This window comes from Pelobates fuscus, chromosome 7 (assembly GCF_036172605.1).
Source record: "Pelobates fuscus isolate aPelFus1 chromosome 7, aPelFus1.pri, whole genome shotgun sequence".
Classification (NCBI taxonomy): Eukaryota; Metazoa; Chordata; class Amphibia; order Anura; family Pelobatidae; genus Pelobates; species Pelobates fuscus.
The window spans coordinates 206,744,261-206,770,994 of record NC_086323.1 but is presented as its reverse complement, the minus strand read 5'-3'; the positions used below and the strand labels follow the sequence as shown (position 1 = coordinate 206,770,994).

At 42.0% G+C, this 26,734-nt stretch overlaps 1 protein-coding gene across 2 annotated transcripts; it reads right to left on the bottom strand.

Annotated features, from left to right (window-relative positions):
• Nucleotides 1-13,560: 13,560 nt before the first annotated feature.
• LOC134568489 (myomegalin-like) lies at nucleotides 13,561-26,426 on the bottom strand. 2 transcript variants are annotated; one of them, XM_063427108.1, is made up of 6 exons: nucleotides 26,216-26,426; nucleotides 24,288-24,431; nucleotides 22,558-22,696; nucleotides 21,583-21,629; nucleotides 21,016-21,067; nucleotides 13,561-13,885 (listed from the first exon to the last, which is right to left on the bottom strand). In XM_063427108.1, exons 1-6 carry the CDS (start codon nucleotides 26,417-26,419, stop codon nucleotides 13,761-13,763), a joined length of 711 nt encoding a protein of 236 aa, XP_063283178.1. In that variant the 5' UTR covers nucleotides 26,420-26,426; the 3' UTR covers nucleotides 13,561-13,760. The 2 variants fall into 2 exon arrangements, with proteins under 2 accessions (XP_063283178.1, XP_063283179.1); XM_063427109.1 differs by lacking the exon at nucleotides 21,016-21,067.
• Nucleotides 26,427-26,734: the final 308 nt, after the last annotated feature.

The following is a 26,734-nucleotide window of genomic DNA, read 5'->3' as shown; positions in this document are numbered from 1 at the left end:
AAAAGCAGGCTGGGTGTCCCAGACCTCAGAGTTCTTCTTGACCCTTCAAAACGTAGCCTTGTCTCATTATTGGAGGGAACTGCTATATCACACTGGGGATTGCTATGCTCTGCATATTCCCCTGAGCTTAATCACTTAGCTCTTTTAAGAGCTTGTTCTGGATACGCTCTCCTGGAGGAGAGGTCTTCCCCACACGGTCCTGGAGGACAGAAGCTGATCCAGGGTGGAAGGAAGACGACGCGGCTCCAGTTAAGCTACGGCGGTTGTGGAGTCTGCGGTGGTTGTGGTGTCCAGTGCGGTGCTTGTGGTCCTCGGCGCAAGCTAGGAAGCGTCCATCAACGGAGGGTACTCGGACGGAGTACACGGAGCTCCGTTACACAAGGATATCCAGAAATAATCCACCTGGTATCCGCATAATTACTCCTATACTTTAGAGGGGTTAATTACATAATAACCATTGAAGGTAATATGTTGGTTGTTCTTCCTATAGAGGAAGAACATGGCTAGGACAAGCTCTTATAGAGAGAGGTAATGTACTTCTGACTCCTGAAAAGGAATATTGGTGGTCCAATATGGGAAATACTGTAATTCATGTGTTTAGTAATCATAAGCATTTGCTTATTGTCACATTACTGATGTACGGCTTATTGAAATATTACTATCTAACGTACTTTTTGAATTACTATACGTTATAACAGTAATAAAAATATGAGTTGTAGTAATATAATATACTGTGCTTCTACCATGAGAAGTAATAATATAATAAACTGTAATAATACAATAAGCTGTAATAATACAATAAGCTGTGATAATACACTGATCCGTTATAGTACAATTGTCCCCCTGTCACATGCTTTCACTGTCTGACTACACATTACGCCTTGCTGTACTAGGAGTTGAGAAATACAACAACCCATCAATACATCTTATTATCGATGTATTTAGATGTATTTAGATTGTGAGATCGTTTGGGCAGGGCCCTCTTCACCTCCTGCTCCAGTATGTCAAACAATGTTAGAATAAAATGTTTGTCTTGTTTACCTATTATACTGCGCTGTGTACTATGTTGGCGCTATATAAATAATAATAATAATAAATTGTCTGTATCAGTGAAATTAAGCATGAAAGCCTTTCTATAAGCATGGTGCAGACAAAACATCGCTATGAAGTGAGGTGTGTGCAAACACTAAAAGCAGAATATCTGCAGGGTAGCCCCGTAACACAAATCAAATACAGACTATCGATAAAAGGATATATTAATGAAAAGGCAAGACACATATTTCAGGAAATAAAAAATCCTTTATTAGATTCCAGTGTGAATTCTCCTGTCTCCATGTCTATTGTTTGTTCCTCCCATTAACACGAGTGCATTATGCCGAAAACCTATCGATAGTAAAGGAAAGAGGTCCAGGCACTCCTTGGTTCAAAATGGGCAATTTATTAGAACCACAGCAACGTTTCGACCTTCTCGGTCTTTTTCAAGCTTACAACTACATCAACTAACTCAGTATGTTTAGGTAAGTTATACAATTTAATAAAATACAACACATATATGAACGAGTATGCAAGACAAATGACAGCTGTGCTAGTAATGAGCTTAAATGAATAATCAACATAAATTAATGCAAAACAGCTACTGACCGTGTGTAGGAAGGACCGCCAAAAAAACAAGCTTCCCTGTAGACGCCGCGTTGGAACGCAAACTGCGTCCCACTATTGTTATCTGAAACACTATCGATGTCTGAATTTTTATTGTATTTTATGTTTATATATCTGTATCTATATAAATAAAAACAAGAAGTGCTGTAAATGGATGGAAAGATGAAAAGATTTAATTTATATAAAGTTCCAGCGTTCTCCCGACTCAGAATGTATTGTAGAAGGATAGTTTAGCGCCATTTTTCCCAGTTTCAATTACTTCACGATTAACAGCTGTGATTTCTGTATTTCAGACGCTAAATGCGGACGAGCACAGCGGTCTCGAGCTGCCTTATAGCGTCATTCTACTATAGGTTTACTCATTGACGTGACTTTGTTAATGTTATTTTTTTATAATAATTAAGGAATTAAATAATGTATCTGCCTGAATCTATCTCCTTTTGATATAATCAAACATAGATATGTGGGAAGATGTTATGTTACTTAAAGTAAAATCATTAAAATAAAGAAGGGTATTTTTTCACCCTTTGGGATGACAGTACAACACGTTGGTTAGGGAGTTACCATAGCAACCACAGTACATGTGCTGTGGTTGCTATGTGTGGAGAGCATAATGACCACCATGGGGAGGACTATACTGCTCTCCCTTGTTAGTTAAATGATTAACATGGAGTCTGTGCTACAAGAATTGACTGACAGGTGGGAGGACGGCTGCCATCAGAAAATATCAGGACCCCTTAAAAATACTGGTTGGACCCCCGCACAGAGTTATATACACATCTAAACAATGCTAGAACAGACACGCTCACACACAGCATCAAACAGACACACAGATGGTTATGTACACGCAGTCACACATATTGCCATACACTGTCAGACACACACATAGCCAGAGACTCATGCACATACATAGTTAGATACATACACATTATCAAACACACATACAGACAGACATGGTTGCTATCAGGGTGTGACAACCATGTCACTGATCCGGCGGCCCTGTAGGACCCAGCTGCCCGAGCCCCACATTTACAATATGTAGTGACGGATCTGTCCCGGTGCACCGGGCTCTGCATGCCGATGTGGCCCATCGGGTGGCCCATGCACTTTGAGCCACCCGATGGGCATATGTTTTCAGGGGCCCAGTCAGCGCTGCGGCCATGTAAAAATGGCAGCCACAACTATGCTGGGAGGAAGTGACGGCTGGTCACTACCTCTCAGCTTACTTCGCGTGGGAAGGAGGAGGCAGTGAGAAGGGATAAGTCAGCTGCCAGACTGACTCCCATCAGCTCTAGCCACCCTCCTGCACCAAAAAGGTAACAAGCAGGAGTGTGGCTAAAATATAAGCTGCATGTGTCTGAACTGCCGGACAGCAAGCAGCAGGCATCAAACCTCGTGGTCCTTTGTTCACTTTTCTATATAGCTATGACCATAATTGACGTCAGACATTTTGAATATAACTCTGGCCATATAAGGACAAGACCCCCAATCTACATTCCAGAGTTCTCAGACAAAGAAAGCCATGTGACGTATTGATACTATTACCGTGTAACACTGAAGAAGCCACGCACACAGAGTCCGGACACGGGTCAGTTCAGGAAGTAAAGGTCTTTATTCTCACCGATCGGGTCTCAGCTGAACTCCTGTCTGAGCACTGAGCACATGGAGCAGAGGCTTTTAATAAGCTACGCATCCCCCATCTGTACCCTTACACCAATCAACAAACAGGGTACACAGGATCACCTTATATGGGCAGGCAACATGGCCCTTTTAGGAGAATGGAATGTGGTTTCAGTTTTGCACATGCTCAGTTCATTGATGACAGTATCTTAGCTACATGTAACTGACTAACAGATACCTGTACTTGTATATGCCACATGGAGATTTTAGGCCTACTAAATTTTGGGCCTAGCTAAAATCCCATCACATTTCCCCCTTTGATGCTTCTGATACAAAGTACTCCAGATGCATCACTTACCATTCTTTGCCAATACCACTCAGGTAATTATAAAACAGGGGAGACCATGTGAGCATTCTAGCTTAATCTTATGAATTCTCAAAACTCATCGACCTGATTACAAATGATTATTGTTTGGGCTAGAGGTTAGTATCTCCAGATGGCCATTACATGAGCTTCTGTCTTCCTTTCTATAGTGCTCTCAATAACACTACGTATGGACCGAATTATTAATGGAATCAAGCAGGGTAGTAAGAGGCATAAGATAATATTAAATACCACTCCTCTTACCAGTGCTTTTATCCCTCCAAACTGTTCATTCCAGCTTCCAAAACTACATGAATTATACCCGTTCCAGATCTGAGTAGGTACGTGCGTTAATTTAACCATGTGGCTGGTAAGGTCAACCACAGCTTGCCCTTCATCACCTATATGCAGACAGCAATTACTAAAATTAAACTTTACGCACACACCTCCTTCTACTTCTAATAAATAGTGAAGAGCCAGCCTATTTTGGTAAATGGCTGACCTCATACGGGTATTCTGTTTTGCCAGGAGGTTAAGTGCTTCAGCTGTCTCATTGGTTATAATCTCAACCCACGCCTGTAATCTTATGATGCAGTTGAGCATGTATATGGGGGTCCGGTAACCATAAGCACCATCTTCAGCCCAGGTAGCAGGTCCATAATGATTAATAATTCGCTGGGGTGGCCATTCATCATCTTCCCAATTACCAATATTTAATGATTCTCGCTTTTTCCTATGATTTACATCATAGACCTTAACTCCCAAGGTCTCTCCTGTTTTGGATTGGTAACAAGAAGACGATCTTGTGGTAATTCTGAATATGCCTTCTTACCACAAATCCAGTATAAATTTTCTGAGGCTCTCCAGTTAGATGTAGCCGATAGATCAAACCATACCTCTCTTAAATTGGTGTAATTAAAAAAAGGATTGGTAGGCTCTGAGACATTTGAAGCTGACCACCAGGTAGTATTATGGGTACAAGCATCATATGCTTACTGACCTAGACAAGTCAACTCGTCTACAGGTGTGTTATACATTGGGCCTCCCCTAGCTAAGCATACATGACCTATTATGGATGTTTTTAGTTGCCATTCCGATTTTTCCCATATGGTTGCTTTATTACTGGAGTGGGAAGGCATCTGTTGCTCATTTGTCTCGGAACCAGGGTACCATTCTTCTCACTTCTCACTTCTCACCATGGCTATTGGTGTCCCATATTTGTACCTCCACATACAAAGCAGTTAGTTATATTAAGACTACTTGCAATGCTCACAGCCAGATCGATGACCAGGTTCTTAACAGTGTGGGGAACTTCGTCTTCAACACTCACCTACTCATAAAAGGAATGGACTACCTGATGAGTTTGGGCATTCAAGGTCTTGGTTTCAAGGCCTATATATAGGATGGCTCCTGGGTCTGTCCCTGTAACATATATTTGGAAACCGAAAAGATTCCCAAACGTATTAATACATTGCTGTGGATTAGAAATTGTCATGTGTACAGGATTACACTCCATTGATTTACAATGAGGAGTAGTAGGTAACCTCTGAATTATCAGATCTTGGTCTACTGATTTCCCCCAGGTCGCCCAACTTACACATGACCAATATGGGCAAAAGTTGAAGTCCCTATTTGGACAAACAGGGTCAGTAGATCTTACTGGGACATAGATATTTATCATTAAACCCATAGGTTCGTTCCCACTTAAGATACCACATATGTTCTAAGGTTTTCCACTACCAGAAATTGCTTTGCATGCATCGAATAGTAGGATGCCTAAGGAAGAAGTGGTACTTAAAGTTTTATTTATCAATGCGCCCTGAGAGAAGGTATTTCGAAGAACCAGCCAGATTATACGGGGTTGGAATTGGGGATTAAAGCACTTGGGTTCACCTGACACTGGCTGACACACACTATAATCAGTGTCTAAGTATCTACATCTAGACACAGATCCTTTACAATCAAAATGCGAGTGCCAAATAAGAGTTTGGGATATCTGGTTACCTGTTTTTGTAGTCTTAATACAACTATCACAGCCTTGTATGTCATCACCTTTACATTCCATATATATATTAAAAACACTAAGACACAGAAAGAAATACATTATGATTGAAGTCTTCATCCCTATTTTCAACCGTGCGACAGCACCTCAGCTTCCTGCTTGTGATGCCTGCAAGGAATGTTGTTCGTCTGATCTTCTCTTCACTTCACAGAGGTCCCTGCGAGACACTCTGGCTATGAAACGTTGGTAGGTGGTCAGGCTTTATTATGGCCATCAAAACACCTACTTGCTGCTCTCTTATCTTTCTCAACTACGGTTCAAATCGTCTCGTACCTTTAATCAAACTTCAGGGACAGGATAGTTCGCTTCAACAAGGATTCTCAGGATCTGGGGTAACTTGCCAGGAATCTGCCGCTGATTTAATCCTAGAATGATGAATCCAAGGAGTCACTTCCACCACCTTTACAGCAGGTTCAGTTTTCAACCACTCCTTCTCCTGAGTTTTATACACTGAAGTCCATTGGGACAAAGGTGCTGGTATAAGGGCAGTAACGTAACTCACGTTATCTTCCTGTCTTGATTCTGCCGCTTGTTTGGCAGTACTATCTGCCATATGATTACCTCGTACTATATCAATGTCACCTTTCAGATGTGCTCTGCAATGTATAATACTGACTTCCTTCGGCTGCCATACCGCCTCCAACAATTGAAGTATTTCAGCTGCATACTTGATTTCTTTCCCCTCTGAATTTAGGAGTCCTCTTTCCTTATATAATGCTCCATGGGCATGAGTTGTTAGGAAGGCGTATCTTGAGTCGGTGTAAATATTCACTCTCAGTCCCTCAGATAGCTGCAAATCCCTTTTTAGTGTGATTAATTCCGCTTTTTGTGCTGATGTTTCTTTTGACAATGGCCATTATTCTATCACCTTGTCCATGGTGGTCACTGCATAACCTGCATAGCGGATTCCTTCTTTAACAAAACTGCTACCATCCGTGTAGTATTATATATATGGATTCTGGATTGGGAAATCGTGGAGATCAGGCCTGCTAGCTACAGGTCTTTGCCATGAGCCCAAGTATTGTGTCACCACTCCTACAGGCATTTTCCTTTGCTCATATACATACAGAAAGAAAGGGCGAGTGGTCTGGTAGGACGAGGGCTGGGACACTCATGAGTGCTTTCTTGATTTCCTCAAATGACTTCTGTTGCTCTGTAGTCCACAGGAAGGGATCATGTTCTGTGCCTTTTCATACAGTGGTTTTGCCAGTATCGCATAGTAAGGAATCCATATCCTACAGAATCCAGCTGCTCCCAAGAATTCTTGAACTTGTCTTCTATTCTTTGGTACGGGTATGCGGCATACAGCTTCTTTTCTTTCAGGTCCCATTGTTCTTTGACCCTCTGAAATATGGAATCCTAAATATTTGACAGTTGACTGACACAGTTGTGCCTTCTTCCTAGATACCTTGTATCCTGCCTTCCATAGGATATGAAGAAGTTCATGAGTTGCTTGTTGACACATCTCATCTGGCGTTTTGATCATGTAACATCATCCTCCCATTGGAAAGCAAAGATACACTGGCTTTCAGCAGCGACTCGGAGACAAAAGAAGGCATCTTTGAGATTTAAGACTGCATAGTAGGTTGCACCACCAGGAATTAGGGCAAGCAAATTATAGGGGTTGGGTACCACTGGGTGTATGTTAACCACTGCATCATTAACTGCTCTTAAATCTTGTACAGAACGATACTCATCAGATCCGGGCTTTTGAAAAGGTAATAATGGAGTGTTCCAAGGGGAGGTACAGAATTTCAAGATGCCATACCTCACAAACTTATCCAAGTATATCTGTATGCTTTTCTTGGCCTTCTGTGGTATATGGTACTGACGAAGGCTAACAGGATAAGCCCCAAGCTTTAATTCAAAATGTATAGGTGGAATATAACGGGCGAGTCCTGGAGGATTATTTTCTGCCCATACTCCTGGAATATCAAATAATGATCCATCACTCTTTGGGCTTGCGGTTATCATTGCAAAATACAGACGACATTCTTCTACTTTGGGCATAAGTACGGCAAACATGCCCAGTGATTTATTGAACAGCAGGGACGTTGATCCATTGGGTAGAAATGTTATTTGTGCTTGAAGCTTTGACAATCGATCTCGTCCTAGAAGTTGAATTGGACACTCTGGCATATATTGGAACTGATGCTTAACAAAATGGCCCCCTAGTGTGCAAGTACGACTCCTGAGAACCTGTCTAAAAGCTCCTTTCCCAGTAGCTCCTATTACAGTAACAGTCTTTCCAGAGGGAGGGTCTACTAATTTGGTCACAACAGAGTCTTCAGCAATCGTATCAATCATGAAGGGACTTTTCTTTTCCCCAATTGTTACTTCGACCATAGGATCCGCTCGGCCAAGGGGGATGGAGCCCAGTCTGTATCAATAGTCCTCCATGACTGTATCAGCCAAACCCACAAAGTCCCTATATTTTGGTCTCTGAGTAGGGGGATAGTATCTACCTTCCTGGTAGTCTGTTACTACTGTCGCTCCCTCCAAGACTTCCTCTTGTCTAAAACTTGTTTTATATTCCCTCTGTGGGCAGTCACTTTTCCAATGTCCTTTCTCTCTGCAATACGCACATTGATTTCCACCGAACTGTGGTCTGTCATTCCTAATCTCACCTTCCTTTTCTATCTCTCCTCCTTGTCTACACACTCCTGTAATTGGATACTTTCCAAATAGATTGGATAAAATCAATGTCACAAAAAGATGACAAAGCACATTTTTTTCCCCCTAAATCTGGTAATACGACATTAACTCTCTTGATGCGGACCTACATACTTTGAATTATATGTTGACAATAACTTTCACTCCTGTAATTGGATGATTACTATACTGTTGGCCTCGATAAAATTGTTTCCTGGTTTCCCCGACTTGGCTTGGTTTGTGGAATGTGGAATGTCTGACCTCATCTTGGTTCTGCCAATCGTCACCTCTCTAGTTCTCTCTGTGGTGCCTCTCTAGGGGCACTCATGTTCAGTCTGATTATTACAAGGATTGGTAACATAAATCTATCCTGCGCTTGTACTCCGTGTCTAGCTCTGACCTATTCTCTAGTTAGGGTTAGGTCTTCCCTGACATTAAGCTGCAGATTTCTGGCCTACAATAGTAACAGAAGGAACCTGCCACCTCGTTATGTCTTCCTGGAGGTTAACAGCAAATAAATGATTCAGTGATGGCATTTTAGACACTATGAAAACTAAGTGATGTTCTACCTTGTAGACTCACATAGTGTCTTTCTATCATGATGTCATGATATATCACACCATTCTGAAATGATCACCCCTTATTAAACCCTAACCATTATTTATTCAGTTAAAACGTATAATAAAGTTTGTAATTAAGTTGTAGCGGCCTGGACCCTGCACCAGAGTCTGCCCCAGTTTCCTGGAGGGGACTGCTTGCTTGCCTCCTGCCCAGTGATTATGGTCCCGGGAAGAGGGGATCCTTTAAAGAACTATATTTGGGCATCATGGGGTTTATAATGCTGTCCCTGGCTCTTTAAATACTCTAGAGCAGTGTTTGTACTTTTAAACTGGCACTTCGAATGCAGTCGAAGTGCCGAAGTCATCGAAGTGACTGCCATTTCGGGACTTCGACACGTGTTCGCGGCCATTTTAATTCCCGAACAGCGGGTCGAGTGTCTGGAACTAAAATCAGACACTCGGGTAGGCGAACACCGCTGAGACCTCCAGACCTCCATAAATCCGTACCGAAACTACCGAATGTCCCGCCGTTCGGTAGACAGACTAAGTGAACTATGGGGATTCATCCAAACCTCAGGATATCCATGGATGGCAAGCTGTTCGGGACTTTTAATATACAAACAGAGACCGACCGCAAGGCCAAAACTTATGGAACTGTTTTGGGCATGAAAATGTGCCTGCGGTCGGTCATAAAGGACTTATACCTATCTCCCGAACGGCTGAACGGAAGTGAATGATTTTTGGGTATGTTTGCATTTGGAATGTGCTGAGTAATAATATGTAACTTTTATTAATACTGGATGTATGGTTTTAGAGTTATGAAAGTTGGGTAAAAAGTATGTTTTAAACTGTACGTATAATTGGGTTACCTCTCAGGCTAAGGGGAGGAGATATGTGGGATGTAACCATTGTGTGATTGGTTAATGTACTAACTGTTGTGGATACCTCCCTTGCATGGGAGAATGTCTTAAAAGGAGGTTGTGTGAATAAACCTAGAGTTCCTGTTTAACCCTCAAAGTGAAGTGTCGTCTCATTCTTGGGGGAGGATTTATTGTATGCTGTTCCAGTTTGACTGCTAGGAGTGTAAACCTATTTGTATGGTTTCCTATTCAACTGTCTACAGCATTCATATGCTTGAGATGATTTATATGCTTCTTTGGTTCGGTGATTGTGGTGTCTGCTGCAGTGCTTGGAGTCCTCAGGAAGCGCTAGGAGCATCCTTTAACGGAGGTACCCAGTCGGGGTGCCAGGTGATCCGTTACATAAGTCATCAGTGAAAAAACTGTGGGGACGTGCTGCAGAGCACCCAAGCCACAAAAATAAACCATAACAGCCAACTTTAAATCTTAAAGGATTATTCCAAACACCTTTAAAACTTCAGTATTTTGCTAGCTGCCGAAGGCGTAGGTCCACCTCCGGCAGAGTCATTAGCCAGCATGGAGCTTTAGTTCTGGACTGGTTAATGTCAATTCTGTGCACAAACACTCCTTCATTGGCTGAGAGCGATCACTGATGCTCTCAACCAGCAGGACCAGGATCTGACTTTTGCAGCCCTGAAGAAGCTAGATATTGTTCAACAAGCATGAAGGAACACCTGACATCCGTCATGACCCAGGTAAGAGGCAACTCTTTGCAGAAGGGTCTTCCCCATACCAGGGAATGGCACTAGGATACTCCAAACATAATCTTAGTGGGTATCATGCTTGGAGGTGTGCATGCACGGGGTGACAGAAGCATCCACCTCAGGTGCCAAAGATTTTAGGTATGCAGCCAAGTATTTTACATTAAATCAATCACAATTTGTTTCTTAACGGACAATGAGAAATCAAATTACAGGGACACTGAGCACCAAAACCACTACAGCTTAATGTAGCAGTCCTGGTGCAAAAATCACATCCCTATAGGTTGGTAATTGTAAACATTGTGTCACATCCTGTCCTGTTCTGCGGAGATGCCTGGCCTTGGCTTCTAGTATCCAGTACTCTTTTTACAATTCTTGTTTAGTTTTTCTTGGTTTTTCTGGTTTTCAATTCTATGTCAGGTTTTCTTTATGCTGGGTTTTCTGGGTAAATTCCTGTATTCCGTTCCTGGAATTCCCAGTCTCCTGGATTCCTTTAAATGTTTCCTTTTCCGTTAATCCTTTTGTTTCAGTTGGTTCCTGCAGGCAGTTGTTCCAAGTCCCCCTTTCTTGCAGGTAATTGCTGTGTGTGTTGTATTATTGTTTATTTAGTCATGCATATCTAGGTAGATAGGAACCCACCGTAATTGGAGTACTTTGCCGCAGTTGGTGGGCTGCATACATCTTGGCCATTTATGTATGTCTAAATCTCCAATGTTTTACATATATAGTACTTAGTTATGTCTCCTCTTGTTTTACCTTACATATCTTGTCTTGTTTGATTTTGTATTCCCAGTTCATGTACAGTCCTGTCCCTGTTCTGTAATGTTTCCCTTATGTATTGTGTATATGTTCTGGGTTTTGCTTTCTATCCTTCTCCGGTTCTGGGTTCTACTAGTTTTGTCTTGTTTTCTTGTTTGGTGCCTCTCCTAGTCTTGCCTTGTTTCTAGTACTGGAAACATCTCAGCATATCATCTGCTCCTCGCATCCGTATAAGCTGCAACAGGGTCTTGGTATGTGGTCGCACAAACGCTGGTGCTCAACACCCAGCACCAAGCCCTACTGATTCACTTCCATGCTGAAGACTCCTCATCAACTACATCAGGCACAGGGGTTCTGGTCTAGGGACTGCCCCCGTGACACACTGGTTTCTACCTGATATTAACTGCTACTAAATAATGTGTTAGGATGATTCTTGCCAATCTTTCAGCAACAAATTATTGAATCAAATGGAAATGGTCACTAATACACTGGGTAAGCTTGAAGTCGATGATACCACTGACACCAGACACACACGAGCCAACAAATCAGACCTGCTTTCAGTGTTTCATTTTTATTATTTGGGATCAGGCTTTTAAACTGCAATTTTTTCAACATCCATGGCATTTGAGGCATATACATGTTTTAGAGTTTCGTCATATTTCATTTTTAATTATATGAATTTCTGTAAATTTCTACATGGACAATAAGGTTTTAGTTGGGGCGATATAACACTATAAATTAAAAAAAATCAAGCTTGCTATAAAAAGGTACTGTACACCCTGAAAATAAAATATGGCACACAACAACACTGTTTAAACATATATTAAATAATGCGTTATTATATCTTTCAGGTTTTATAACCATTAAAAGCTCCAACACAAACCAAAAAATGTCAAACTGTCTACAAATATTTACAAATTTAACTGAGCAGAGGTGAGCGTTGATCTATACAATGTATTATCATAGAGTGTTAGCGTTTTGGGGATGTTTAAGGAGAAAACTGACCTTACAGTTAAGTAAAAAAAACAACTACAAACGGTACCATCTTGTTGTTATCCTACATGTTACAGGACTTTGAAGAAACCATCCAAATCCTCCTTTTAGTCCACTTACGTTAGGGGTGAATGAATGGAATTTGCTCCCTAGACATTGACTTGTAGAGTTATACTGGTGGACTTCGAGGGTAGCAACTAGCTATCAAACACAAAAAATGAATGATGTTTTTGATTATACACATAGAACATCCATTTTCTTTATATTTATACAGATCACGTAGTGTCAGGTAGCAAAGTTTCCCAGATTTCTTTACCCTCATTTGTTTATGTAAGATGATTTCCAAGAGAAACATTTCTTAACTGTGTAAGATACGCAATATCCATATAACGTTCCCATAATTGCTATGCCACAATGCCCACTGACAGCCGCACAGTCTGAGAAGCCGAAAAAGGAATCTACTCGAATGTGCTTTGAGGGAAGGTGTACAATTACCATGTCTAGAGCAGTAATTCCTGGTGGTCATTTGTGATGAACGCCTATTATATTGGCAAGTGTATGTCTGAATAGTGATCGGCTAATCAGAGAGGCTGTTTTTATTGGATACCGTGCACTTTGGGGGATGATTGTATTTTAAGAATGTTTTCTAAAGAGAGCATCACTGAAATACGATATTTAAAATCACTTATTTGTGTCTGCTACTTGGTGAGTGACATGCGTACCTTGTAGTCAGGACTTGGTTTAATACTGTTAGAAAACCTCACAAATGCCTTATCTGTAGAAGTCAAACCGTATTGAATCAGTTGGAAAGCTTATTAAATCGAGGCCAAGATGCCAATTTATATGATGGAGATGCCATGTTATAGTGAAGGCTAACATGTAATACAGTTTGTGTTGAGATCAATTGCCAGAATTAGATAAAGAAATTGCAAGCAGAGTCCATTGCCGGCGATCCTCTATCTAAACATAATGCCAACTTTTTTGATAATTCCACCACCTTTAGGAAGACTAAAACAAACTCATCCAATGCACTCAAGTGATTAGTACAGCAATCTGCTGGCATCGATTCACAGCAAAGAGAACACACAGGTAAACACTAGATACGTTATTTTACTATCTGGCTGACGATAAATGTAAATTATACTTTGACCATGAAGTTTTTAGAGATATGACAAATCCCATGGACATCTCCTCAATAAATTATCACGTGTCTTATTCACATGTTGTTATGGTTACGCTGCTTGTATGAGCACAGTTTCAAAAATAATTCGAATAATGCCCACTGAGAAATTGTTTACAGGTATATATTGTAGATTTTAATCTTTGTTTGAATGGGGCTAAGGAGATTTTCATAGAAAACATACGAAATTTAAAATGCCTATAATATAATTTCTTTGATTGTCAGACAGATAGTAATTCTACTTCCATTTTAGCAGTGTAACTGCCATTTCAATAGTCCATGGTGTCCGTTTATTCGTGATACACCCAATCCTCTTGCCTCTTCAATGGTTTAAACTGGGTCTTCTTTTGAGAAGGTTCCTGGAAGACGGGGGTCAGGTGGTGGCAAGCGTTCGATGTCCGATGTTGGAGTTGAACTACAAAGAAAAATGGTAAAAGTAATGAAAGATAAGATTAATAATCTCAGCGACAGAAAACGTTACTGCAAAAAAAATAGGTTTTCAGTTGGCCTATATTAAAACATACAACAGACTAAATAAGGAATGTTGCCATCTTTTTTAGAATCCATTTTTTTTGTCCCAGGTTAAAACATAAATAAAGCAGAGTGTGAAGGAAGAGAATATTACATATTATTACGAAGACATAATGTTCTCAAACCCTTTACCACCTTGTATCTGTGACCAAAGCAACTTCGCCACTGACTTTTGGAGGAGCCTGCTTGCCAGCCTCTTGCCCTGTGACTATGGCCCTGTGGTGAACTTTGGGGCTAAAAACCCTGTTCGTGCCCTTTTCCCTTCTACGGTGCAGTATATGGGGCTTACCGAATGGATTAGGCTTATGGTGTTCGCTTACCGAACAAACTGTCGAACAGCCGGACCACCCGCAAGTGGAGTGTGCAACCTGTTAACCTCCCAGAAGGGTGGTCGCCGTTCGTATAGTCAAACACGTGACAGTGGCTATCTTGTTTAATTGAACGTGGTCAGCAGTGTTTTGCCGTTCATAGAACTGAAATCGGACACTCAACGGTATGAACACGACTGGGACTTCCACCTCCATCTATGTTCAGCTAAATATGCACATAATCTACTGAACACACTTCAACACTGACTTTGAGCATGAGCGGTTCCGTTCGACTATTTGAAGTACACTTTAATCATTGGAAATAGATCGTCCACACAGCCTAATTCTCTGGAACTATTTGGGGCTTGCGGCTGGTCAAAAAGAGACTTTAATTAAACTTTTGAACCCCTGCTCTGATCTGGGTGATTTTGATATGTTGTTCACCCAGATCAGGGCTATCAGGGCACGTGTTTTTTATGTTTGGGGATAATTACGTTAATACATTATCTACCTTAATTGTATCACAGGCAAAGGGGAGGGATTGTGTTCTGTATGTGGGAGTGTCAGGCATTGTTACATTGTTTCTATTGGTCTGTACAATTTGTGTCCTGTGCCCCATCAGGTCCAGTGGGTGTTCCTCTGGCCTGAAAAGTTGTATAAAAATCCAACCTGTAGCATCAAACTCTCAGATCATCTTGGACCTTCATGAAATTTCAGTTCATGTTTGGGGGATTGGAAGAACTACACTCTGGGGATTGCTATAATCACTATACTCCCCTGAGTATAATCACCAGCTCTTATAAGAGCTGTTCCTGTTACGCTCTCGGGACTAAGAGAGGCCTACCCACTGGAAGCTGGATCCTGATCTTGGGTCCAGGGTGTGTGGAGGACGGCGAGACCCCAATCAAGCTGCGGCGGTTTGTGGGGTTTACGGTGGTTATGGTGTTCCAGTGCAGTGCTTATGGTACTCGCCAGTACTAGGAAGAAGCGATTGATGGAGGTACCCGGTCGGGGTGCCAGACGATCCGTCACAGTATCTTCCTTCTTTCTTAGCGATCATAAAGCTGGGTGAGCAATGGCAGCATCTACTTGGTGGTCATAAAGTAAAATAAGGAGGAGTTCTTTGACTCTATGTCCAAACTAGTTGGACCAGACACAAAAAAACAAGGTCAGTGTGGTGGTACCACCTCCACCTATGGGCTTGGACCCAAGAAATACATTTTATAAGCAGAGAGAGGAGGAGTGACCCCAACGAGGGGGAGACTCAGTACTTGTATATGTGCATGAAACTACAAAAAATACTTAACAGCTAAATAACTTTCTTGGAGACAGTTCAGTATGTATAGGAGGATAAAATGTCCCACAGCACAAAGTTATTTCACATGTATCCAAAAATATTAACTTTATTACAATTATATACAAAAAAGATACAATGTGGACTGCGCTGGGTAACAAAAATAAATATAAATATAAAAAGCAGCCACTCCCCACTTTGTCCTTGTTTATGGAGGTTAAAATCAAATAAATGACCCGACGCGCGTTTCGGTGTAATGAACTACACCTTTGTCAAGGGCTAACCTTACCTCCAGCTGGACCCAGGTTTTAAATGCATGCTGACCAGTTCGCTATGATCTTCATGCATCGTAAGTTACGTTGTGATTGCAGTTCACGTTGGAATGCGGTGAGGGCGGAGCTGGACAGCCTGATGTCATCTGTGTGACAGATCAGTCCGTCTGTTTTTCTGTGTTACTTGGGAACTCCCCCCTTCTCATATGGTGCCTCCTGTGGGCGTACCTATATCCCTCCATAGCTTCACCCATTAATATGAATCAGTCCTGCATAGAGTTTCATTGGGGGAAATTAAATGAATCCGGGGACTATTTAAGGTGACAATGTGTGAATATACAGGCTGCCTGTGACGAAACCAACCTCGCCACTGAGAACTGGAGAAGCCTGGTTGCCCGCCTGCTGCCTTTGGACTATGGCCCTGGGAGATTGGGCCCTTTACAAACAGTATCCGGCCCTAACAGATTGCATGTCACTCATTCTGGCCCTTTAAATACAGTGGGGCCATTCGGTACTTGCCCTGTGTGAGCAGTGATACCCCCCAGATAGCTATGCCATGGAGCCTATTCATATAATGAAAGACTATGGGAAAGACTTTGGCTCCATGGCAATTAAACTGTATTTGTGTGGTCTGCGTGCCATTCAACTAATAATGTGCACGCAGACCTGAGCTATCTGGGGATATGTTAAATGTCTGTGTTTAATGTATAAAAAGTGACTTTATGTATTTTAAAGAGTTTTATGTTGTTTTGCAACCATGTGGTTAATGGAGTCTGCCTCTAGTCCTGGATAATTAGATTTCCTCTCCAATTATCTCCAGGGCAGAAGGGAGGAAGCCAGGATGCATTGTGGGGATGTTTTACTTTTACTGTTTGAGCCAGAAGGAACAAAAGATACTTTTAGTAACTTTTTAACCCCTGGTCGGATTCATGCAATTTTTTAATATGTTGTTCCCCTGAATGGATTGATTGTGGATATGTATTTTTATGTGAATGTGATGTATGGTTTTAAAGTTATGAAAGTTGTGTAAAAGTATATTTTGAACTGTACACATAATGGGATTAAGTGTCACACTAAGGGGAGGGGATGTGTGGGAGGTAACATCTATGTTATTGGTTATTTTATGCCTCCCCCTGGGTGTGGCCTGTATGTGTACTCATGTAATAAAAACCAGGCTGGGTGCCCAGCACCTCAGACCACTGCTTGACCTTCAACACGGAGCCTTGTCTCGTTCTTGGGGGGATTCACTGTATGCTGTTGGAGATTTGACTGCTAGGAGTCTAAGCTGATGTCTGCTTTTCCTATTCATCTGCTAGCAGCTATTCGTGAGGTTCCAGCTTGGAGTGCTATCTTATTCCCTGGTATGCAGTTCGGGAGTTTGATGCATTCGCCTGTATCTAGTTCATGAGTTTTGATGTTCTGCAGTAGCTGTGCCTTTCTGAGAAAAGGGGATTATCGCCTAAACGGATTTTAACCCCTCATATGCTGAAACGGTCCGTTACAATTGGTGGCAAGCGGCGGGATCGTTCCTACAGCCAGAAGGACAGCTACAGAACACCATTGCTTTGGATTTTTACAATTTGAGGGCAACGCATGTCTGAGTACAGCGACCCTGACAGCACCAGGATGGAACCAGCAGTGGAGTACAATGAGGGTGACATGGATGACCGGGATGCATTAAGGAAAGGCATCTGGTACCAGGCCCTGGATAACGTACAGTACCAGCGGGGCAAGAGTCTCCCCAGTGAAGAGCAGCGATGGCAGACACGACTGGCACTGCGGATGCCCTTCCTGGGAGAGCAGCCCCTGAAGGGATGGGTGAAGGAACTAGAGCACCGGGTATGGCAGGAGCTATGGCTGGAGGATGCCTACCAGGCGCTCTGGTGGTATATGGCACAGTATATACCCTGGACAGCCGAACATGACAAGCCAGAGGGAGAAGAATTTGATGGTCCTGGCTTGTTATGGGAGTCCTTTGCAGAGCCTGGCTTCGGGAGCCCTGCGCAAACCAGACTGCAGGACATTTTCTATGAGAGGGAGGCTAGGCATGAGTGGGATGACCCCCATGAGGTAGAGCAAGACCTGGCTCACCTAGCAACCCTGGAGTGGGAACTGGAGCAAAACTACCAAGATCTCTTCCACTTCATTGGGAAGGCTCAGCAGGACAGTAAGGTGACAGACCCAGATCCAGACCCCTTCCGCTGGGAAGATATTGTAGAGATTTACTGGGAAGAACCCCAGGTGGCCGGTAGAGATGGGACCGAGGTCTCTCCACCGGCCCTGCAGGGAATTGGGAGCCCAGTCTCCATTCCCCAGCGGCAGGCTGAGTTACAGGGGGCAGAGGTAGTTGGTCCCACCCCCCAGCAGCAGAGTGATATGCCGGGAAGGCAGTGTGAAGTGCAGGGAGAGGAGAGCAGCGTCCTCCCTCCCCAGCGGCAGGCTGAGTTACAGGGGGCAGAGGTAGTTGGTCCTACCCCCCAGCAGCAGAGTGATATGCCGGGAAGGCAGTGTGAAGTGCAGGGAAAGGAGAGCAGCGTCCTCCCTCCCCAGCGGCAGGCTGGGTTACAGGGGGCAGAGGTAGTTGGTCCTACCCCCCAGCAGCAGCATGATTTTTTGGGAATTGGGAGCCCAGTCTCCATTCCCCAGCGGCAGTGTGAAGTAGAGGGAGAGGAGAGCAGCGTCCTCCCTCCCCAGCGGCAGGCTGAGTTACAGGGGGCAGAGGTAGTTGGTCCTACCCCCCAGCAGCAGCGTGACTTTTTGGGAATTGGGAGCCCAGTCTCCTTTCCCCAACAGCAGGACACTGTATTAGGAGAAGAGACAGTCGGTCTCCCTCCGCAGATGATGGAAGTATGCATGGGAGAGGAGCTTATTACCACCTCTCCCCAGCGGCGGATTATTAATGGGCAGAGTGTTCTATCGGGAGAGGAGCTTGTTACCCCCTCTCCCCAGCGGCAGTTTAATGTACCAGGGGGAGACTGTAAGCCCCCCACCGGTGCAGATGGGACCGTGGTCTCTGCACTTACCACACAGGGGGTAGGGATGGTCGGTCCTACCCCCCCACGACAGAACTATGTATCCAAGGGGGAGACAACCGGTCTCCCCATTCAGCAGCAGAGCTATGCAACGAAGGGGGAGACAATCCGTCTCCAGCAACCAGGCTCCAACCAGACTACTCCGGTGGTAGTGCTGGCATCAGGACAGAGTACCGCTGGTCTCTGCCCACTCAGCAACCCACCAAGGCAGCCTACCAGTCCCCTGCACAGCCGGGGTGAGGCACCTGGACATGGACAACTTTCTCCTCTACCCAGGTGTAGTAACCATTTATTGTGGGTGGGCTGTACTGATGTTTCTGCTTTGTGGGTGGGTTGCTGGACTAACAAGGGCACTGACCGGCAGGAGGTCAGGTACCCTGTTAGTCTTTTTGGAAAGGGGGAGAGATGTGACGAAACCAACCTCGCCACTGAGAACTGGAGAAGCCTGGTTGCCCGCCTGCTGCCTTTGGACTATGGCCCTGGGAGATTGGGCCCTTTACAAACAGTATCCGGCCCTAACAGATTGCATGTCACTCATTCTGGCCCTTTAAATACAGTGGGGCCATTCGGTACTTGCCCTGTGTGAGCAGTGATACCCCCCAGATAGCTATGCCATGGAGCCTATTCATATAATGAAAGACTATGGGAAAGACTTTGGCTCCATGGCAATTAAACTGTATTTGTGTGGTCTGCGTGCCATTCAACTAATAATGTGCACGCAGACCTGAGCTATCTGGGGATATGTTAAATGTCTGTGTTTAATGTATAAAAAGTGACTTTATGTATTTTAAAGAGTTTTATGTTGTTTTGCAACCATGTGGTTAATGGAGTCTGCCTCTAGTCCTGGATAATTAGATTTCCTCTCCAATTATCTCCAGGGCAGAAGGGAGGAAGCCAGGATGCATTGTGGGGATGTTTTACTTTTACTGTTTGAGCCAGAAGGAACAAAAGATACTTTTAGTAACTTTTTAACCCCTGGTCGGATTCATGCAATTTTTTAATATGTTGTTCCCCTGAATGGATTGATTGTGGATATGTATTTTTATGTGAATGTGATGTATGGTTTTAAAGTTATGAAAGTTGTGTAAAAGTATATTTTGAACTGTACACATAATGGGATTAAGTGTCACACTAAGGGGAGGGGATGTGTGGGAGGTAACATCTATGTTATTGGTTATTTTATGCCTCCCCCTGGGTGTGGCCTGTATGTGTACTCATGTAATAAAAACCAGGCTGGGTGCCCAGCACCTCAGACCACTGCTTGACCTTCAACACGGAGCCTTGTCTCGTTCTTGGGGGGATTCACTGTATGCTGTTGGAGATTTGACTGCTAGGAGTCTAAGCTGATGTCTGCTTTTCCTATTCATCTGCTAGCAGCTATTCGTGAGGTTCCAGCTTGGAGTGCTATCTTATTCCCTGGTATGCAGTTCGGGAGTTTGATGCATTCGCCTGTATCTAGTTCATGAGTTTTGATGTTCTGCAGTAGCTGTGCCTTTCTGAGAAAAGGGGATTATCGCCTAAACGGATTTTAACCCCTCATATGCTGAAACGGTCCGTTACACTGCCTATTTATATTATTATTTCTAGTGTGTAAGGAGGTTAAAGAGTTAGGCACTAATGTACTAGTCCAGATCTGTAAGGATTCCCAAATTCAATAGATCTGGACTATTAGTGAAAAATATAATGTTTCATTTCAAGCTATATGCCTAATAAGATATTAAGCCAGGGACCCTCATTCAGTGTTAAACTGCTCAAAAATAGTTTAACACTGAATGAAGGGTCAGGGCCAAGAGACTCCAGACACTATAACCACTTCAATGAGGTTAATTGGTTTTAGTGCCTACAAAGTCCCTTTGAGTCAACGAGCATTTATAAAACTCTAGAAAGCCTTGAATATTCTAGTTGCCTAGTAAAATGTCCAATTAATGAATGGAGGGGAAACCACTTAATGCTTTACTGCTGGGTGGAAAGGATGGAGACGCAGTCAAAGTGTTAGTCTTTGCCAGCTCTGCATACACAGACAGTCACAAAAAGCTGATGAATGACGATGAATGTTGACGCATGAAGACAGTGGCTCACATAACACGTGCAAGCTGACATACTGTTACCTTTGGTGACTGGAAAATGAGACTTTCCAGAAGAAATCTTGGGACTATTCTTCTGAAGAGGCTCAGGAAATAAAAAAGGTAAACGGGGGGAAAGAGACAATTCAGCAAAGAGCTTAATAAAATATTACACCTGTACTTTAGTCAGGAGTACAATATGTCTGTTTTTATGCAAACAATGCTTCGAGCTGAGTCCACCTACAATTATATAGTTATTGTCAAATATTTTTTATATATATTTATACATTTTTTATATCATTCTTAGAATTTGTGTATTTTTTTGAATAATTTCATAGCATATTAAACATTTATATAAAGTTTGTTTTGTATTTATATCATTTTCCATTTACTTTTATTTTTATTTACATTTATTTTGTTTATGTTTTCAGTATATTTTACCCCCTAATTACAATATATTCAGGACTTCTAAAAGAAGCATTAAAATAGAGGGTTGGTGGTGCCCACAAGTCTACCAATTGCAAGCCCAAGGAGTTTAAAAATAGGAAGTTAAAGTTGGAAGAGTACAAATTAGACATGTACAAAAATTAAGTACAGCAAATTCCTTTTTACCTCCAGATTCGATCTTGCTTTTTTGAGGACATCATGCGTTCTGTTAACTGAATAAATAAACAAATAAATGGATGAATAGATAGAAAGATAGACGGATACATTCATATGTAGGCCTAGTTCAAAAACATAGAAGGGGTGGGGCAGGATTCAATTTTTTCTCCAATGGGAGGCTACTTCTCCAGGAGAACCCCAACTTCATTATATCTGGTGTCTCCTGCTAAGCTTTACGTTGGGATAGAGTCGTCAAATGTTGAGTAAAATACTGGCCCCCGCTGACTGTCACTATAAGTGGGACACCAAGGGGGAAATAGAGATCAAATAACCCTCCCTCATGTCTTCCATCGACTTTTTCCCGGTTTCATCTCTTCGCCCTGTCTCACCTCTTTCGTTGTCTTTTCCCTTCGGTTTCTCCTGTAACCTAATGTTCTTATTCAATTTCCTATGGAGTCTTTATTACTCAAATACATCTTGGTCCCAATACATTCAGTCACTTATTTAAAGGTTTCTTTTCACCCTGTCGACCCCTCACTTACTATTTTCCTTGTTATTTTTACCTGTTTCATTTAATAATTATTTTTCTTCTGTTTTTTCCACTCTCTCTCTTTATGTCTTCTCTCTAATCGGACTTTGTCTCCTTTGGAATTTCTCTTGTGACATACACAAATCTCCCTTTGTCCTGTCCCAAACCAAACATTACTGGCTAACTGAGTCCATAGATGGACATCCTGATAAAATATACATTGATTGAACAATGCGTTAAATCCCATACCCATTCTAATTATCTAACAGCACTGGGAAGGTACTAGTTATTGAGACAGAAGAAGGCTCTGATGGTAGACAGGATGGAGCTGGCTGGTTGGAGTTATACCTGCCACGTATTGCAGGCAGCTACTGGCTGACATTCTTTGTCCCTGTTGGCATAGCATGCAAATTACAGGAAACACAACTTAGTTTGAAAGTGCAAAATGTGCATACGTTGGCTGACAATGAAGTGCTCCATGCTTTCTTTTGCACGATTTGTACTTTTCAGACGATCCACCATTTCTTGAAGCCCTTTCTCCTGCTCTTTCAGCTTGGCTCTCAGCTGGAAAATCTCATCTTTCAAGGCCTGCTCCTGGTAAACAAAAAGGTTACACAAATGCATCACAACAGTTTTGTTGCAAAAATAATAAAAAAAATTATGGATAGAGAGAAGAAAATTTACTCAAAATACCAACTCATGCATTAAAGTTACTAGTAACAACTAGTAATAAAATGTGAGCAGGATATTGCTTTGCTGCAGAAGGATTTAGATAGATCGGATGACTGAGCACTAAAATGACAGATGCAATTTAACGTAGAGAAATGCAAAGTTATGCACTTCGGAGTTAAGAATGCACAAGCAACTTACACCCTAAGTGGTAGTGAACTAGGGATAACCACACACGAGAAGGATTTGGGAATTGTTATAGACAACAAATTAGGCAGCAATATGCAATGTCAATCTGCAGTTGCTAAGGTCAGTAAGGTTTTGTCATGTATAAATAGGGGCATAAATTCTCGAGATGAAAATATAATTTTGCCTCTTTATAAATCACTGGTAAGACCACACCTTGAATATGCTGTGCAATTTTGGGCGCCTGTTCTAAAGAAAGATATTATGGCACTAGAAAAAGTGCAGAGACACAAGGGCTACACAATTGATAAAAGGAATGGAGCATTTTAGTTACGAAGAAAGGTTAAACAATTTTAATCTCTTTAGTTTGGAAAAACGGCGCCTCAGAGGGGATACGGTAACATTATACAAATATATTCGAGGCCAGTACAAACCATTAGCTGGAAATCTATTCATAAACAGGGCTATACATAGGACACGAGGTCACAAATTTAGGCTGGAAGAAAGGAGATTTCATCTGAGGCAAAGAAAAGGTTTTTTTTACAGTAAGAGCAATAAGGATATGGAATTCTCTGCCTGAAGAGGTGGTTTTATCAGTCTGTTTAAACTGCAATTGGATAAATACTTGCAAAAACATAACATACAGCGATATAATTTCTAATTAGTGTGGTAATAGCTGCTTGATCCAAGGAGACATCTGACTGCTATTTTGGGGTCAAGAAGGAACTTTTCCCTAGTTTGTTGCAAAATTGGAAACGCTTCAGACTAGGTTTTTTGCCTTCTTTTGGATCACCAGCAAAAACATATGCGAGGAAGGCTGAACTTGATGGACACAAGTCTTTTTTCAGCTATGTAACTATGTAACCCCTTAGTGACCAGACCGTTTTTAAATTTTCTTACGGTTAAGGACCAGGGCTGTTTTTACATTTCTGCGGTGTTTGTGTTTAGCTGTAATTTTACTCTTACTCCTCGGCGAATTATGACTCCACGGCCATGTGATCACTCTAACAGAGCGGTCACATGGCCCCAATAGGCATCCGTGAATCGGCCTGCAGGGGGCTTCCTGAACTGACAGGTAGTCCCCCTGCTGGTAAAAAAAGATAAAATAAATAATACAATATATATATATACATATACAAAATTACATAAATAATTCTATAAATATACACATAGACTTCAAATATATAAATATGCATATATATTTAAATTCTATGTGCATATTTATGTAATATTTTTACATCATTAAGTAATTTTATTGATTGCAATTTGCAGGACCTGCCTGCTAAATACTAGATATGCTTTATTTTGCCAATTATCAAGCAGTGCTGACCTCCTTTTTTTGCTGAGCAGCATTCGGCATGTTGGGCAGAGCCGCTCTCCAAAACATGCTGATCAGGGAGCCACATTCCTCCAGAATTTTTTGCAAGGTGTTTGTAGTAGAAAAAAGCTTTGTGATACTTCCATACTCTCGCGCCTAAATGGGAACAGATATTGTGGTGAAAGGAATGGGCTATTATTGGAGACACATGGAAAATATAAACTTTTACTAAACATGTTAAAGAAGTATTCTAACTATCTACAGGGATTAATCACTTTCAGTGTCTCTGTCTTTAGAAACAGTTGATGTCCCGTCATGTAGTATGGTAAAGGGGACTGCTCACTAACTGTATAGGTTAGGTTACCCTTTTTTGCACAAAACATTCTGTTTTCCACTAAATTTATCTTAAAGGAACACTCCAGGAATCTCATTGAAGTTAGTTATGGTGCGTGGAGGTACTAGGTGCTCTCTTATCTGAAGAGGTTAATCATTTGCGAATGGTTTAATCCCAAAGTCATCTTAATTGTGGAAGTTCTCCTAACAACTCTATCTACTCCTCCAGCCCTGGTTCCAATGCAGTAGCCCTTCACAGGGCGCCATTGATAAGCTTAGAGCGTCAGCTATGCTCTCAGTCATAACTTCGTAATTGAGGTGAAGATATTATTGTGCCAAGTATATTCTTTAAATATTTAGCAAATGACATCTTTAACCAATATGGACAAGGCACAGCAAAGGCACAAATTGCCTGAGGAAGAACAGAAACATTGTTTCATTTCTCCTCTTGTCTGTATGCTGCCAACAACCAGGTGCAATGGGCAGAACTTATAACAATGATTGACAGGGAGCTAAGATGGATGAATGTCATATAGATCTCTAAAAAACATTCTGACGCTTTCTGTTGGCCCGTTTGTTTTGGCTTTAAATAGTGATAGAGCAGGCCATCTTCGTGTATCCATTCTTCATGCTTGTCTTCATGGCTTCTAAGGCCATACAAATTTCATTTACGATGCCAAAGTGATTGGGCAAGAGACCAAAGATGTCTCTAAAGTGAGGTGAACAGTGATTTGGGAACCCTTGGGTCAAATCACACATCCACAGACAATGGTAGTGATTGGACACTTGGGATTTCTTCTTAGGCGAAGTTGAAATTGGTTAGGCAAAAAATAATAGGCCCGATGAGTAATGCATTCATACTTTTCAACTCTTATTGCTTTCCTCACATTTTACACTCAAAAAATTATCTATCTCATGATTGTTGTGAGATAAAACGAATAACCTTTCAGTGAGATCTGCATAGCTTGTCAACTATAGGAGCGTGGCATCCCTGTCGGCTGGCATAGGTCATTTACTCTATTTGTGGCAGTTGCAGAGACAGCTTCTGTTGGAGTCCACATGCATGAGTTAAGTATCTAACACAGAACATTTTGGATATATATGCTTCTTCTCAATGTGCGAGTCAAAGCTAACCGGGAGAAGATAAAATGTAGTATACCCGCCAATACTGCCTACCAAGTGTCTTTAAAAGGGGCATGTCCATGCATAAAGTGGGTGACCCACTCCTTAACTGGGTGGACAGGCTGACCATTGATGGAATCCATTTACCGATGATGGAATCCATTTTTGTGGTGACAGAAACCCAAAAATCGTGACTGTTTGAAAATAAAAAAGGACTGTTGGCTCCTGTGATGTAGTAACAAAAATCTATGTTGATTACTCTGCTGCGTACAGCAAGACCAAATATAGAGTGGGGGAAATTGTGATGGGAATGCTTTGTTATTACATCATATGCCAGCTTAGCCTATTGCCACCACAATTCATTATGACATATCGTAACTAGAAGTGCTAGCTAGCTACCATAATTATTCATCTCAGTAGCACCAATAGCAATGTACGTCAATAATATTAACATGTTCTGTGAAAATGCTAGAATTGTATAATACCTTTGTTCCGTGGATGTCTAAGAAGGGTTTGTTAAGGGAAGACTGCATGAGAGCTTGGATTTTCTTCATTAATATATGACCATCTAGTAACTGCTGCTTCAAAGCACTGAAGTCATCAATGTGGCCAATGACATGACGACCATTTCTACTGGCAAACGAACCATCGTGAGCCTCCCCCTCCAGCTGATCTTCATTAATGTCCATAGATGATGGATAGAATTTCATGTCTAAAAAAACAAGAAATGTCAGTGTGTTACGCCAAATTCCAAATATTCAGCATTTAAATCTTTTTTTGTTGGGCGAGTCACACACTCACACCATGATGCAAATGTGGGTCATCTACAATGAAGACATTCTTTCAGACCTTCCATTCAATGTAATAACAGACGCAGAGGACACAAAGGGGGTGTGCATGGTCACAAGGGCAGTGTAGGTATGCTAAACAATATAAAAATAAAAAAGTAGATTTTGCTTTATTTAATGGTCTAACCAAATGGCTTACAAAGTGTAACAATTGCA

Bases quoted from the DNA above. Each gene is read 5' to 3' on its own strand.
- LOC134568489 (XM_063427108.1), bottom strand. From the start codon at position 26,419: ATGGACATTAATGAAGATCAGCTGGAGGGGGAGGCTCACGATGGTTCG. The intron at 21,068-21,582 runs GTAAAAAGGAAT...GAGCCTCTTCAG, and splicing joins AAGCAAGATCGAATCTGGAG to AAGAATAGTCCCAAGATTTC. The intron at 13,886-21,015 runs GTAACAGTATGT...TTTTCTTTGTAG, and splicing joins TCATTTTCCAGTCACCAAAG to TTCAACTCCAACATCGGACA.